General features: G+C 43.7%; 2 protein-coding genes across 4 annotated transcripts; both read right to left on the bottom strand.

The window, feature by feature from the left end:
* Positions 1-426: 426 nt before the first annotated feature.
* Positions 427-2529, bottom strand: LOC129853420 (60S ribosomal protein L35). The gene is made up of 4 exons (XM_055919444.1): positions 2431-2529; positions 1816-1952; positions 918-999; positions 427-616 (listed from the first exon to the last, which is right to left on the bottom strand). The coding sequence occupies exons 1-4, from the start codon at positions 2431-2433 to the stop codon at positions 467-469; spliced, it is 372 nt and encodes a 123-aa protein (XP_055775419.1). The 5' UTR covers positions 2434-2529; the 3' UTR covers positions 427-466.
* A 1144-nt stretch (positions 2530-3673) lies between these two features.
* On the bottom strand, positions 3674-16179 carry LOC129853419 (golgin subfamily A member 1-like). 3 transcript variants are annotated; one of them, XM_055919440.1, is made up of 24 exons: positions 15932-16179; positions 15051-15371; positions 13586-13676; positions 12838-12912; positions 11981-12078; positions 11868-11900; positions 11618-11746; positions 11207-11376; positions 10855-10966; positions 10612-10695; positions 10358-10483; positions 10147-10242; positions 9908-10003; positions 9708-9803; positions 9421-9573; positions 8925-9020; positions 8605-8694; positions 8271-8373; positions 8000-8160; positions 7690-7845; positions 7483-7542; positions 7150-7374; positions 5962-6048; positions 3674-5661 (listed from the first exon to the last, which is right to left on the bottom strand). In XM_055919440.1, the coding sequence occupies exons 2-24, from the start codon at positions 15177-15179 to the stop codon at positions 5581-5583; spliced, it is 2547 nt and encodes an 848-aa protein (XP_055775415.1). In that variant the 5' UTR covers positions 15180-15371; positions 15932-16179; the 3' UTR covers positions 3674-5580. The 3 variants fall into 3 exon arrangements, with proteins under 3 accessions (XP_055775415.1, XP_055775416.1, XP_055775417.1); XM_055919441.1 differs by having other exon boundaries at positions 9421-9570; XM_055919442.1 differs by lacking the exon at positions 12838-12912.
* Between the last annotated feature and the right edge of the window lie 890 nt (positions 16180-17069).

Here is a 17069-nt window from a genome sequence, read left to right as displayed (position 1 = left end):
TGCTTTAGGACCATGCGGACGCCTCCGAGTGGTCGGGTAGGCTGTTTGGAGTGTTCATCCAACTGGATATAAAAAAAATTGTCCCCCACTTCTAAAACCAAAGTTGCACCCTTGTCAATGAATACATGCCACAGGTCTTTACAGTCCTGCTATGAAATACAACATTCTTCAGATCAGTATTTTAGCAAAGGCATTGCTGCTGTCCCAATTCCAACTAAGAGCATTTTCTAGCACAACAGGATCCTCGTCAGCATACATACCATCCATTAACAGTGCATATTCACATTACTAAGCGGATATAAAACATCTCACCAAATATTTACTCTAAATATTTGCAATCGATATTCCACCTGCTCACTGAAGCAGATATATTACCACTAATGATTCACAATTTGGAGTGCCATCCCTTTACAGAAGACAACACACTTCTCTTTTTAGTCAATTTATTTGTACAAGAGAAACAGCCTTAAGCCTTGACAGCAAATTTGCGAATGGAATACAGGCGGTCCTTCCTCTGCATCTTCTTGGTTCTGAGAGACTCCTCATGCTTGTTAAGTCTCCTGCGGATGGCACGGGTCTTTCTGGGTCTCAGATCCAGGGGCTTGTACTTTTTACCCTGAAATGGCATTCACAATCAAATTAAAGTAAACACTACATGGCCATTTAAACCAATACAAAAAAAAAAAATCAGAACTGTTGCTGCTATTGCATTTTGTTCAATTATGGTCTTCAGCACTTAGATGGGCTGAATAGTCAGGGTAGGCACTCATCCTAGTGCCCAAATATTGAGGTTACATGGGTCACTTTACAAACGAATCTGCAGAATGTTTAACAAGTGGTCAAGGTTGACAAGAGACAGGTTCTGTTTTGCTTAACAGATTTGTTAAATACGTGTGTATGGATGGCATTGCTCTTACCTTGTAGAACTTCCTCAGGTTCTCCTTCTGCGTCTGGTTGATGACAGTCAGAACGCGGGCGATGGACTTGCGGACGACACAGCTAGAGGAAACAGAACCAAAAATAAGGGTTAATTAAAATGCAAGGAAAAGAAGCCTCAACTTAAAGGGCGTTTGAGATTTGAGTAAAAGCGAAGCACATTTTATTGCCCTACTACACCTAAATACCTTGACTAATAAATACAAATTGAATACCAAATATTGGTACACAGTTAAACACTGCAAAATCATGGAGATTTAAATTTCAAGCCTGAATATTGAATCTAATTACATTTGAACTTGCTCTACCGCTTTGTCTGTGTGCTTGGTACTTTAGTTGCTCGAAATTTGAGACAATTTCCACAGGAATATCTATCGCCTGACATGCACAAAACCATGGTAGTATGCATGCATCGAATGCATGTACTTCAGTCTTGTTTGCTCATGACTGAAGACACGTGCACATCTCGATTGCCACACAGACCCGTGTCTGAATTCTGTTTAATAATACCTTGCTGGGGATATTTAAACCTCACATTTTGACCACTTGAAGGACCAACACCACAGACAATCGGCAGAGTAAATTCAAATAAAATTGTATTCAACATTCGTGACAAACGGGAAGTGTCGTTCTTTTTATCCCCCAGTGTAAATGTGCATGGCGTTGCCTACACAATTGAAGGCATGCCATCTTCGGTGACTAAAATATCTGCATACCAATAATATAATAATATACCCACCGCCTTACTCAGATTACAACTGAGAAACCACTCATTTCTCCACCATGATGTAGCCATAGATTGTGTGACAGTGATAACTACAGCCCACTCAGAACACAGGCCAAACTAACTAGCATTTACGTAGTGCAAATAATACTCACATCTTGGAGAGCTTGGAGGCAGCTCCACCAGTAACCTTGGCTACGCGGAGCTGGGACAGCTCTACCTTTAGGTCGTCTAGCTGCTTGAGCAACTCCTCCTTCTTCTTGCCCCGCAGATCTCTAGCCTTGATCTTGCCCTGTGAAGATTGACAAACGGTCATACATCTAATTCTTTTTTAACGTTAACTTACTTAGCCAGCGACCTACCCCTTTTGTCCACAAAACGTCAACGTGAGCTGAAAATGAATATAATTATTCTAAGTGGCAACATACGTTAACTACATCGAAAGCATTGTTCTGAAATATTTGAAAGTTAACCGACGTAACTAGTTAGATAGCGAACCACCATTTAATTTGCAAGTAGTATAGCTAGACATGTTTGATAGCCGACGTTGCTAACTAGACATCCATGCATTTGCTAGTCGCGGTAGCTTTTAGCTTGCTCGCGTTTGGTTATTATGGTGGCAAGTGACAGATGAAGGACCTCTTTCGAGCAGTCACAAACAAGTGGCAAGACAAGATATTTATGCTCATGGATGTTATCAACTGTGGTCGATTTATGTGGACTAGACAGCGCAATTTTACTGAATTGAACGAAAGACGCGACCCTCTCACCATGTTCCTCGTTGCTGCCACAGGAAAAGAAAGACCGACAACGTGTTAGCTTTGAAGCCAGCTTCCGGTCCGAGGCGTTCTTTTGTTGCGTATCGGTGAAAATGCCCACAGCGCCACTCAGTGGATTTAGTTTGGAATTATTATTCCTTACTTTGTTCTGCTGCATCTCTGCTTAGAATCACGTGGAAAGAACCAAAAAACGTCCCCAAGAAAAAGTAATGAAAACAAAGCTTTATGCTTTTTAACATTTATTAACAAGAAATTAAGACAAAACAAAATACTTTGTAGTGGTAGCGCTTGTTAAAATGAGAATTAATAGAATCTGTTGTGATTTATTAGATTGTTTGTTAAAAACCAGAGTTGAACACATAGCGGAATCAAACAGAAATGAAAAAAAATAAGTGCATAAGGTTTTTTTATGGTGACCTTGCAGTAGTCATAGCCACCTGTGCTGTGATATTATTGTAGTTCTATGGAATTATACTAAATTTCTGGTACCAGATACTATTCAATAACAGGTCACTTAACACAGTGTGGTGATTTGACATTGAATGTAGACCGTGTCCATTTTATGAAGAAGCGGAGGACCTTGTTCACACAATGCATCATTGTCACCTTCCTCTTCGACCTCCCAGCCCCAGAGTTGACTGACCGCACAAACCCAATGAATGTGACATCAAATGCTACAGTACTGTACTGTAACATAACCAGACACATGGATATTTCTCACATGATATGGGAGTAGAATTCAGAGTGCAGACTGGTGTGTTGCAGCCTCACACCTTAGCCATTAATATGGTTCACATTCTATTCAGAATGTAAGGAGACAGTTTTTCCCTCTGCAGAGATCCAATGCATTCTGCTATAAGGCATGCATACTGTATTAAAGGGTCTTTCCTCCAGTACATTGTTAATGCCCTCACATTGTAAGCACACACAAATGGTCACTTAGTTCTGACAGGATGTCAATGAACAGTGAGACAGAACATCAAGCCAAGACTGGCTACATGGACAGACAGGTAAAACATGGTGTAAAATACTGCAAGAGGTTAAACAAAATTATTTACACCCAGTGATTTATAAAGTTCTCAATGTATATGTACAGTTATCATATATAAATAGACATGGAATGTACTGTCATTTACACAAACACAAGGCAGGTAAAGGTAGAGCACATCCTTCGATAATATTCTGATTTAGATAGCTTTCAATAATTATTTAACATATTTAAAAAGTACTTTCCCAACCATAGAGACGGGATCATCAACTGGATCTAGCCGCAGGCTCATTTTTTGGGATGGTCGGGGGGCTGGAACATAATTACAAATATTTGTAGACTGCAAATTGACTGCAAGAATCCCAAACAGAAATAATATTAGACTAAAACAATTTCAGGAGGATATTTGGGAACAGATGTCCAAAATTAAAATAACTTGGAGCTGATTTCCTGGCGTTTTTACAGTCTTATGTCCAACAATATAAAAAAAACAAAAAAAATAATAATAGCGTTTTTGCTCAGAAAACATTGGGGGCCAAATAAAATCACACGCAGGCCAAATTCAGGCTATCACACGCAGGCTAGTTGGGGAACCCTGCCGTAGGTAGTCATCGGCAGTAAATACCGTTTTCTGTCTAAATTAAAGAAAAAACATTGGAGCACAGAAACAGAAATAATCTTCTCTGTCAAAAAGAGTTGTGACAGCCTGGTAGGCCTGACCCATCTCACTCTTAATAACACCTGGAGAATAAGACATACACCATATATACACAAAAGTATGTGGACACCCCTACAAATGAGTGGATTCGGCTATTTCAGCCACACCCGTTGCTGACATGTGTATCAAATTGAGTACATTGAGCCACACAAACTCACAGAACAGGACCACTGAGTGCTGAAGCGCATGGCATGTAAAAAATGTCTGTCCTCGGTTGCATCACTCACTACCAAGTTCCAAACTGCTTCTGGAATCAACGTCAGCACAATAAACTGTTCGTTGGAAGCTTCATGAAATGAGTTCCCATGACTGAGCAGCCGCGCGATCACTATACGCAATGCCAAGCTTTGGCTGGAGTGGTGTAAAGCTCACTGCCATTGAACTCTGGACTAGTAGAAACGCGTTAGTGAATCACGCGTCACCATCTGGCAGTCCGACGGACAAATCTGGGTTTGGCAGATTCCAGGAGAACGCTACCTGCCTCGATGCATAGTGCCAACTGTAAGTTTGGTGAAGGAGGAATAATGGTCTGGGTCTGTTTTTCATGGTTCGGGCTAGGCCCCTTAGTTCCAGTGAAGGGATATCTTAATGCTACAGCATACAATTACATTCTAGACGATTCTGTGCTTCCAACTTTGTGGCAACAATTTGGAAAAGGCCCTTTCCTGTTTCAGGATGACAATGCCCACGTGCCCAAGATGAGGTTCATACAGAACTGGTTTGTTGAGATCGGTGTGGAAGAACTTGACTGGCGTGCACAGAGCCCTGACCTCAACCCCATCAAACACCTTTGGTAGGAATTGGAACGCCGACTGCAAGCCTGGCCTAATCACCCAACATCTGTGCCCGACTTCACTAATGTTTTTTTATCTGAATGTAAGCAAGTCCCCGGCGTCAATGTTCCAACGTCTAGTGGAAAGCCTTCCCAGAAGAGTAGAGGCTGTTATAGCAGCAAAGGTGGGACCAACTCCATATTAATGCCCATGAATTTGGAATGAGATGTTCGACAAACAGATGTCCACATACTTTTGGTAATGTAGTGTACTTGTACTGTGTCCATGACAGAGCTAGATCTAATGTTAAACTCATTCCAAGGGGAGGGAGGAGCGTTTCTCTTAAGGTTAACATTTTACATGTAAATAAAAATCACCCCCCCCCCCCCAAACAAAAACAGACCATATTAAAAAGACTTTGCCCCTCTAAGTCATTGTAGAGCCATTCTCTTTTCTCTTGAAGATGAAGATTTTTTTTTTCTCAGGAGTGATTGAGGAGCTACAGTACATAGGAATCTGTGTCATGTCAGAAACCATTTTAAAGCTTGGGTTGTGTCCTCTTTACAATGTTCATTTGGTTGCCACAGTGGTGGGAGCAGTCATGCAAACACATGATAAAAGTACTGTTTGTGTGTCTGTCCCCTCTTCCTCTCTTGGTCCCCTCAGCTCCAGTGAGCAGGTGCCCCTGAAAGTGATGGCCGGACAATACCTTTCGGAGAAGGCTTGGATCCAAACCAGGACATCTGAAAAACACAACGATAGTGACAATTATATCAAATGAAATATCATTGGACTATTAAAACTAGTATTACAACTGGTGAAGGGTCTATAGGTAGCAAAAATAACAATTTCCCTCCAGATGCAGCTTAAGTCATTCTAAAAGAAACAACAGATAGCTCGCACATTTAAGAAATGACAACATTTGAGGACAAAATAGGGTCATGGCCTATTTCATGTGATACACACTGGCTGTGGTTCAGGCCATAACATCCACTCATTTGACATGAGTTTCAGGGGAACGAGATGTGAAAGGAGAAAGCCACCTTGTACTCCAGAGTCTGCTTCAACATGTCCTCTTCCTCACCAGTGAAGTTCAGCAACACAGACACTGCTCTGATCAGCTGATAGGCCTAATACACAAAGAGATGGGGACACAGAGAGAGAGAGATTTAGACTTCATCCATGACCATAGACATCAGATACACTCACCAGGAATTTTATTAGGTACACCCATCTAGCACAGTCAGTTGAATCTGGAGTGCCTGGCACCGACGATCATACCATGCTCAGTCGCTTAAGTCACAAATTTTGCCCATTCTAAAGTTGAATCGAACAGTAACTGAATGCCTCGATGCCTGTTTTATATAGCAAGCCACGGCAACGTGACGCACTGTCTGTAGGAGCGAACCATTTTTGTGAATGGGGAGTTGTATCTAATAAACTGGCCGGTGACTGTATACACAGAGTATACCAAACATTAGGAGCACCATCCTAATATTGAGTTGCACCCCCTTTTTCCCTCAGAACATCCTAAATTCACCAGGGCATGGACTCTACAAGGTGTTGAAAGCTTTCCACAGGGATGCTGGCCCATGTTGACTACAATGCTTCCCACAGTTGTCTGGATGTCCTCTGGGTGGTGGACCATTTTTGATACACACGGGAAACTGTTGAGTGTGAAAAACCCAGCAGCATTGCAGTTCTTGACACAAACGGGTACACCTGGCACTTACAAACATAACCTGTTCAAAGGCATAAATATTTTGTCTAGCCCATTCACCCTCTGAATGGCACACATACACAATCCATGTCTCAATTTATTTTTTATTTAACTAGGCAAGTCAGTTAAAAACAAATTCTTATTTACAATGACGACCTACCCCGGCCAAACCCGGACGACACTGGGCCAATTGTGCGCCGCCCTATGGGACTCCCAATCACGACCGGATGTGATACAGCCTGGATTCGAACCAGGGACTGTAGTGACGCCTCTTGCACTGAGATGCAGTGCCTTAGCCCGCTGCACCTCTCAAGCATTAAAAATACTTATTTAACCTGTCTCCTCCCCTTCATCTACACAGATTAAAGTGGATTTAACAAGTGACATCAATAAGGGATCATAGCTTTCACCTGGAAAAAGCAGGTGTTCTTAATGTTTTGTATACTCAGTGTATATGGCCTAGCTGTGTATATGGCCTAGCTATAACAGCGACCAGGTGGACTGCTCTCACCTCAGCCTCTCTGGATGACATGAATTTTAGCACCACGTGTTTGAGGTACTCAAAGTTGATCTCTCGTGAGTCATTGAGATCAGATGTGTTGGTGACAGTGGTGTTTGGGCCCGGGGCCGGGCCTGGAGTGGGCTCTGTAAAGATTCTGTCTGGCCTCTCTTGCCTCTCTCCTCTCCCTTCTTGGGCCCTCTCTTTCCCATCGGACTCTGTTTCAGGTTTCAGCTTCTGCACCAGAAACACACACCATCACAAACAAAACAATATTTTAATGAACTGAGAAAAATCTATTTGATTTAAATATAATACCCATACTAAGTTATCTAAATGTCTCACCAGCTCCTTCTGCAAGGTCCTCTTTAGCTCTGCTAGCCTCTGCTGCAGCTGCTTAATGGTCTGTAAAGCAACAGTCATCCAATCAATAACAGCACACAAAACACACAGGAATAATGAAATGGTCCTGCTCCAGCTATTTCAGACAAGCATTAATTATCTGACCATGCCTGTGTGGTGATCATGGTTTCTGGTTCGTCCAGTACTGACCTTGTTCTTGTCACTGAGCTGCTGCTCCAGGTCTCGGTTGGCCTTCTGCATGTAGTCCAGGTCATCCACCGTCACAGTCCCATTCTGGTCCAGTTCACACAGCTCTGGAGTCTGCTGCAACGTCAGAGTCTCTACCTCTACCTCCAGCTCTGATACCTGGGAGGGACACAGACACACACAGAGGCACAGTCAGACAACTATAGACTACACAGTCAGACGACCTAACTTGATATGTAATGACAGACTTTGGACTTATGTACAGTATGTGAGTTAAAAGCTTAATGGCTGTGCTCCCTGTGTGTGTTCTGACCCGTAACTGGCAGGAGTCCAACTGCTCGTTCTGGGTTAGGAGCTCCTGCCTCAAGCTGACCAGCTGGCTGTCCTTCTCCTCCTGTCTCTCCTGGGCTGCTGCCTGCAGCCCCTCCGCCTCCTCTTGCAGCTGGGACAGGGAGCTCTGGCCGCTCTGCAGCTCTGCAAAACAAACAGCGTGGAAGGGAACATCAGACAAACACGACAACCTCTGAATTCACAGAGCATGGGAGATGGAGGAAAAGGCACCTGTGGACAGAGAAAGTGTTTACCATTGCGAAGTGTTTGGAGATCCTCTTCTTTCCGCTTCAGCTGCTCAGTGACGTGGGCCAGTTCCTGCGATGTTGTTTGAAGTGACGCCATCATCTCTACTACCTGGAAAAGGAGAAACATTATCATGTATTTACGAGCACATAATCAACACAAGCTGAATTCATGGCTTTGTAACAGATAACTCCCATACTGCCTGAGTATGATTAAGGCAAATGCATCTGCAATTGTTTTAAACCTCGTTCCAACACAGTGTATAGAATCTTGTTTGTTATTTCAAAGAGTACAGTAAAAATGTATGATGTGAGAGTAAGTATGTATCATGCATCTCCAGACCTGTAGTTGGAGCTCCTCCTTCTGTCTCCTGGTGTCCTCCAGAGCCATGGCTATCTCCACACTCACTGTCTGCCTGCTGCTCAGCTCTGACTGGGGACACATATAGTGACATCATTACCCCGTTTGTACAGGCAACAGGACAATTTTTGGGGAGTTGTAACGTAGGAATGCAGTTCTCATAGAAATGGTGTGGCACAGTATGCAAAATATCTGGAGTGACTGAAGAACACAATTTAATTCAAAAACTCTTGTTCCTCAGGAAATCTGTGACTTCCTGTTTTCAACTGACTGCCTAATATAAAGCAGGAAGTGTGTCTGACCCTGGCCTGCTCGAGCTCCTCTGCCTGCCTCCTCAGAGCCACGTCAGCTTTCTCCCTCCCCCTCAGCAGAGACGCTCTCTCTTGCTCCAACTCACTCTGGGAAATACAACACAGATGGGTGAGACAGAGCGAGAGAGAGAGGTTGGTGAGGGAGAGAGAAGCAGAGACAAAGGGATGTTTGAGAAAGAAAAGCAGAAATTAGAATACATAGGAACACAGTCCAATATCGATAGATAAATATTTGATGGCCTTGTTTGATAGTCCAGTTTCATGCCAGCCACGTAGCAGAGAAATTACATGGCAACCGATTATGGACAATTAACAATGCACAGAGACCAATGGATAAGCTGATCAAAATCTGCATAGAAATGATCAAATACCAAAGATACAGTTGACCTTAATATTCAGGTTACAAGACTACGCAGCACATTTCACTAAGAACAGTATTGTGAATTAAAATGTACAGAGCAAGTGAGAGCTGAGAACTGTAACTCACAATCCTGGCTTGGGCAGAGGTGTGTTCGGTGTCTCTCTCTGTCTGCAGTGCAGTGAGCTGCTCCTCCAGCCAACCTGCCCTCTCCTGGCCCTGTTGCCGCTCTGCAGACACCTGCTGCTGCAGACTGTCCCTCTCCACACTCCACTCTGCCTGCTGGGGGAGGGGACCACAGGGGAAAGGGCCGTCTTAGCATCACACATACTCACATTAACTGTCTCTACATGTTCAACTTAATCCATGAACAGTGGTGGCAGAGCATCTTTCACCGTAATCTGACATTTATTTACCAGTTTGTCTAGATGTGCTTGTTTGTCAGAGATCTGCTGCTCAGTGTTCTTGAGCCTCTCATTGCTCTCCTGCACCTGCTGTTCCAGACCTGCTATCTGAGACAGAGACATGAGGCTGTGTGAGAGACTGAAGGTAGAGAGAGAGCGCAGGTCTTAAATGCTTACATTGTTCTCTCCCACCAGTGTGCCTGTTCTCTTACCTGTGCGTCCGTTCTCTCTCTGTAATTCTTGGAGGAGTCGTCTTTGTGTCGTAGCAGGGTCTGTAGTTCAGTCACGTTGTTGTTGAGTCTGGATATCTGGGGGAGTTGAGATACAATATGCTTAACAGCCGAGTTCATACAGTTTTTCATGTATTACTGTTAACTAATGGAGCATCTAAGCCAGTGGCATGTGAAGAAGTATATCATTCTGATGAAGAGGTAGAGAGAGGAATGTTTACCTGAGTCTCCAAAGAGCTAACCGTGTCTGCATGGTTGGTGCGTGCCTCCAGCAGCTCAACTCTCGTTTCCTCCAGCCTCTGCTCCAGAGTGGACTTCTACATATCAGGAAAAAGGAGCTAAGAAATGAATTACCATTCTCTGTGGTATTTTCTTTAAACTAATTCCACTGGAGTCCCTCTGTCTTTAGGATTAGCTGACTGTTTAAGTTACCTCTTTGAGCAGCTCCTGGAGGAGCTCGTCTTCACTCAGGTTACCATGCAGATGTCTCTCCAGAGATGAGTTCTTCTCCTGCAGGTCCAGCAGCACACGCTCCTTGTCCTCATCAGTCACTGCAGCCTGGGGACCACAGCAAGGATAGAGAGGATTGGGTCAATACACAGCATACTGTACCTCCCTCCACAGGGCAAGGTGAGGAGAAAGAATAGGGGGTAGATATAGGTAGCTACATGGCGGTCTGGTCTTACTTTGTGTTGCTCCAGCTTCAGGGCATTGTTCTCCATTTGTAACGTACGGAGAGACTTCTCTACAGCTGCTGCCCTGCTCTGCGACTGAGAACATACACAATTAGATCACTAAATCTGAAATATTTGATAAAATATTATCACTTTTAGTTTACCGTATTCATATGCTGTCATTACAGATCTGTACCATATCAATACAGTGAAAGGATTTTGGTAAAGGATTTATCTCAGGGTTAGAGGGCTCACCTTCTGGAAGTCCTCAGATACCTGTTGGGTGACCTTCTGCAGGTTCTGGCCTCTGCCCTCCAGCTCACTAATCTTTTTCTCAGCCTCCTCCCTGAACTCCAGCAGGTCCTCTCTAAAGGAGACCACACACACCCTGTACTGTTAGACAACCACCAAAACCACAGACATACCCGGAAGAAAACAGGCAGACTTCATCAAAAGAATTGACATACTAACTCTCCCTTATAGAAAAGAGGTGAGGGGAGCAAGCTCTACAATGAGTAAGGTCATTACTTTCAGTCATCAAGACCAGCATCTCTGCAACTATTGAATTCATGGCATTATCAAGGCAATCTCTGTGTCCTGTCCTTACCTCTCCATCTCCAGCTCCGTGTTGAGCCTGCAACTTTCCTGATGCTCCTCTCGCAGAGCCCGCAGCTGCTCCTGGGCTTCGGCCAGAACCTTCTTGGCCATCTGCAGCTCGGCACCCTTCTGGTGGAGCACTCGCTCCCTTTGGACCAGCTGCTCCTCCTTGCTCAGTAACTACCATAACATAACAGAATCAACCACAGAAAGGACTTCACTATAACAAATGTTGAAATACAATTATTGTCTAGGGTAATAGGAAAATGTGTGATGGATCATTACTGACACAGCTACAGCTTGAATCAGAATAGGCAGACAGATAAAGCATAAACGGACAAGTCTACGTTTAACTTTCCTCATACATGCAATGTGGTGGGTTAGAGTTAGACAGCGGGACCTTGTTGTCCGTAGTGTGTACCATGTGTTTGACTTTGGCGAGCTCCTGCTGCTGGAAGCCCTCCAGCTCGTCCAGGTCATCCCTCTTCTGGAACAGAGTAAGGCTCTGCTCCATCATATCATCTAGCCTCACAGACAGAGACGCTTTCTCCTGAGGAACAGACAGGATGACCCCAGTTAGATCTCTCATCTACACATGCAAAGACTGACTGGCTGAATGAGAACCTATAACTTTTGTTAGATGTTAGAATGCAGTTTAGATGTTAGCGTACCTGCTCCAGCGTAGATATCCTTTCCATCCATTCCTACAGACAAAGACAGGAATTAATCTAAGTATAAACACACACAAATGAATGCCTTGTGGTGCAAAGGATATGATGCTCACCTGATCCTTCTTGTCCAGTGCCAAAGCCATGCCTTCGGCCATTTTGGCTCTATTGGCCTGGTGAGTCTCATTCTGGTCCTGCAGTTTCCTCATGGAGGCTGGATAGTGAAAGAAAGACAGACAGACACGAAAGAGGATGAACACAACAGGCTAGCCAAAGATGGCTTGGTTCAAACAGCTGGTTGTGGAATTGTCAGTGGTTAGTAGCTGCTAGCTGAGAAAGGGTGGTAAAATTGACCATAGAATGTGTCCAGTATGCCAAACTAAGTGTTCCCCAGAAGCAAAGGCAAGCTGTGCATCTAAGCATGGCCAACACAGACATCCCACCTGGACTTACACGGAGTATACAAAACATTAAGAACGCACGCTCTTTTCATGACACACTGACCAGGTGAATCCAGGTGAAAGCTATGATCCCTTACTGATGTCACTTGTAAAATCCACTTCAAATCAGTAAAGATGAAGGGGAGAAGACAGGTTAGACAGATTTTTAAGGCTTGAGATAATTGGAGACATGGATTGTGTATGCGTGTCATTCAGAGGGTGGATGGACAAGACAAAAGATTTAAGTGCCTTTGAACGGGATATGGTAGTAGATGCCAGGCCAACCGGTTTGTGTCAAGAACTGTAACGCTGCTGAGTGCCACAAACATTTATAAACAATTATATATGAACAAGCATGTAAGTCCTTGGTTTCATCAATTTATTTGTTTATATGGAAAGCTATAGAAGTGACAGCATGATTCTCAACCCCTCCGCGAGCGACTGATGGTGCTTCGGGTGACCATTACCCCAGCTAGCAGACAAACAAATGAGACAGAAAGGAAGCAAAATGGGAGGAGAATAAAGGTACGTACAATCCTGATGTTTTTCTAATGCAATTTCAAGCTTGTCCTTGGTCTTCTGCATAAGTCGGAGCTGCTCAGCGTAGTCTATTGGCAGGAGGTGGGGTGATGGGATACCAACATCACAGAAACACACAAGTACACACACACCCAGGAAAGGGGGATGGGTGTATGAGAGTAAAGGGTAAAGGGACAGGGAGGAGTAGGAATAGAATAAATGAAGAGAGGCATACAAAAGGAAAGAAAACAATGATTTTCTTAGATGAGTAATCCATCCTGGTTAAGACGCTGCATGAGGACGTGCAACTTTTAACCTCTTCTAAGGGGTCACACACACACCACATCTGAGGGAGGAGTAGCTATCACATTAATCTGGGAGAGAAGACACACAGAACACCCAAAGGTAGACTAAAAGCCATGGCATTTGCTCTTAACGTTCACCGAATGGGAATGTGGTAAAGAATAAAGAAACATTGTAAGAGTTACCCCCATCATACCTTATGAGGGTCAGTGTTGAGAACAAAGACCTTGGAGGTCTGAAACCAGACATCACCCGTGGGTTATGTGACCTTTGACCTGAGTGAACTGCTCTGGGTAGAAGTTGTCTCTAAATACATTAGACACAGATCTAAAATCAGCTTATCCACCACCAAACCTAACCTTAACTATTGAATGGGGAAATGTAAAACTAATCTTAGATCAGTGTGTAGGCCACCTCATCTTACTCTGTTTATACTGGCTCAATACAAACATGTTTTACCTGATAGTTTGGCCTCCAGCTTGCGAATCTGATCATTCCTTCTGAGGATCTGGGAGGAGAGGTCATCCCTGGAGCTACTGCCATCAGAGGCCTGGAGGTCAACACAAACACACAGAACAGAGGGATCCTCATCAGCACAGCAACTCAGCAGGTCACACTGGAGCTTCCATAGTAATGGGTCAGCAGGTACTAGAAACATCTACGTTGTGGGTGTTGTAGAGTCTATGAAATATCACACTGAGAAGATCAACACTGACTATACCAAACATTAGGAACACATTCCTAATATTGAGTTGCCCCCCCCCCCCCCCTTTTGCCCTCAAAACAGACTAATTTCGTCAGGGCATGGACTCTACAAGGTGTCGAAAGTGTTCCACAGGCATGCTGGCCCTTATTGACTCCAATGCTTCGCACAGTTGGCTGGAAGTCATTTGCGAGATGGACTATTCTTGATCCACACGGGAAACTGTTGAGCGTGAACAACCCAGCAACATTGCAGTTCAACACAAACTGGTGTGCCTGTGTGTTATATGTGTCATGTGCGGTCAAGTGAACAGAGCATTGCAGAGCAGACACCCGAGCATGGCTTCAGGTTACACAGGTTTGCGCCTACAATTTTAGAATTCATGTCATCATTTACAAAAGAGCGGTCGTATCGTACTTGTATATTTACACTACACCGTGGCATCCACTGGCTTCTGGATGCCAATCTCCAGACACACCCAACCATATAACAATAAGCTAGCTGACTCACAGACCTAACTCATAATCCAAAAGACAATGTCATCAAAATATAGGCAGGGCTACTCGTTAATAAAGGACAAACTTAGAAATGCAGCAAATGACTTTACTGCTCTTTCCCTGGCTCTGCATAATGTAAGTCTTGTACATTAGGCCTACAATTTTGCTGAAATTCATAAAGCCATTATTAGATATTGATCTCATAAAATGTAGGGCTATTGACATCACGGTACAGGGGATATCTGATATGCTCCATGTATATGGTGACTTACAGCATCATGACAGTCCCAGGGGCTCCATTACATAGGAGAGAGCCACTGAAATGCTTTTACCAGGCCACAGAGAGAAACACTAATGGAGGGCCTGGGCCATTACTGTCTGGGAGGGGCCTCAGAATATCTCTAAACACGGAGAGAACTGTAATATAATAATACAATAGCCTATGTTGAATTGAAAGAGTGTACAGGATAAAAAATTATCATTGTTTGCATTTCATAAGTGCAAAGTTAAAGCCTAATAAAATTAGAGGCCAAAAGTAATAATTTAAAAGAAACCTCCCTTCTCTTCCATGATGCCTCCTTTATAGAATAGCTCTGGAAAACTTCTTAAGCGAACAGAATCGTGTGTGATTGTGTTTCGTATCATGTGACCAACTACTCTTGGTGGGTTCAAAAGATGACTGGCATGGACAGAGTGACAGTGAGGTAACAAAACTGGTACTTACAAAATCATCCCCCGAGTCTGCCCCCACTGACGTAATGGACTCTTTGCTGTAGGAGCGAAGCATGCGGACTCCGGTCCGGGGGGCTGTGGCTGCCTCCTCAGCAATCTTCTTTTTCAGTTTGGCAAACATCTCCACCTTGCCTTAGTGTTTCTTTACCCAAGTGTACTGCTTGCTACTCTCCCAAAAAACTCCACAATGCAAGTCCTCTGTCACACAGGCTGTGGTTCTTCAAGGTCCCTTGTTTTGGTCACAGAACAGCTGTATTCCAGTGTAGCCTCCTCTCACAGGCAAGGGAACTGTCATTGTCATTCCTCCTTCAATCTGAAACAGACAACAGAGAGAGTGTCACAGTAATCAGCATGAAGACTATTACTATTAGAGATGTGGAATGAGGATATAATGAGTGATGCATGTTTCCTGGTAGTTGGAAAAACTTGGTTGCAGATAGTCCTTTTGTGCCGCCCTTATGATTTGACATGTCACCAGATCAGTTGACAGATACGTGACTGCAGGTTTAACTAGTAAGTTTGCTAAAAGAGACATCTAAAAGAGGCTAATGATATTTTAGCTGGATAATAAGATGAGAGACGATGTAGCTAGCTACTCACAGTGTTGGCAATGGCTGCTCGCTACAAATTAGCTACAGTTAGCAGTTTGCCAACTAGATAGCTAACTGAATAGTTCATTATAATTCTGTAAATATTTCAACATTTCGAGATTTAAGAAATCCGTCAGTCCCAGTTTAGTTAACTGTTCACGACTTGATCATGAAAAGACAGATGGTTTCAACAATGAAGATGGCTAGCTAGTATAGCTGACGCTGTTATGGTTACTGTTATCCTCTAGCTAACAGTAGCTAGCTAATCAATGGAATCTCTTACCGTATGAACTTCGAGAAAGTAAAACAATCCAAGTGAAGTCCATTGTGTTAAACGTATTCTCTGCAACGAATATAAACTCTACCGTTTCCCAATGTAATAACTCTACAAATATACTGCTTTACGACAAATGTCTTTCTATGTCTGGACTGTATTTTACTAGGCTAGCTCGCTAACATCAATACGTAAACTGCTACTACACTCACTGTGCTGACGTTTCATATGGGTCCATGTTCATTTGACATATCCGATGAGAGAGGGGGGGGGGGGGGGGGGTGGTAGTGGTGGTGGTGGTGGTGGTGGTGGTGGTGGTGGTGGTGGTGTTATTCTTCTTTGTTTGTGGGATTTATCGGGGGTTGTTATCCAACGTTATGGAGCATTCCTGCCACCTACTGTACTGGAGTGTGGGCCGGAGACAGGGAGAAAGTAAATCCTACCTGCCAGCCCTCTTTCTCTTATTTAGACTGCATCTAAAAGCGAGGTGTGAAAAATATTCACTCTACTTCATGTCAGTCAACTAAAACAGGGCGATGGACACTGGGGGGATTACACCTGTGTGTGCATAAAATGGCACAGACAGATATGGCAGCTCTGCTCCTAGCTCCTAAGCAACTTTGCAGGTTTTTTGTTGTTGTGTGTGTTATTTCTTACATTATTACCCCAGAATGTTTTTTGTGTTATTACATTCAGCCTTGTATTTTTGTTGGTATATCAGAGTGGCGGTAACTCACCAGCATTACGACCAGTAATACGATTTTCCCGAATGATATCCTTTGTTCGTACCCCCCAGGGCAATTGAACTTATTCCAGAGGCTGCTCCAAAACCGCCAGTGGAGAAGAGGTATTCGGAGTGGACTTATAGTACGGTAGAACTTCTACCATCACATTGACTGTTGTACTCGCTCTGATCAACTTTTCGAAATGCCTACAAGGCCCTCCCCCGCCCTCCATTTGGCAAATCTTATCACAAATCCATTTTGCTCCTCCCTTCCTATAGGTATAAACTCAAACAAGAAGTATCCGTGCTAAGGTCTATTCAACGCTGGCCTGACCAATCGGAATCCATGCTTCAAGATTGTTTTGATCACGCAGACTGGGATATGTTCCGGGAATAACATTGACGAATAACATTGACCAATAC

This window comes from Salvelinus fontinalis, chromosome 4 (genome assembly GCF_029448725.1).
Source record: "Salvelinus fontinalis isolate EN_2023a chromosome 4, ASM2944872v1, whole genome shotgun sequence".
Classification (NCBI taxonomy): domain Eukaryota; kingdom Metazoa; phylum Chordata; class Actinopteri; order Salmoniformes; family Salmonidae; genus Salvelinus; species Salvelinus fontinalis.
This window is presented reverse-complemented; position numbering and strand designations above follow the sequence as displayed.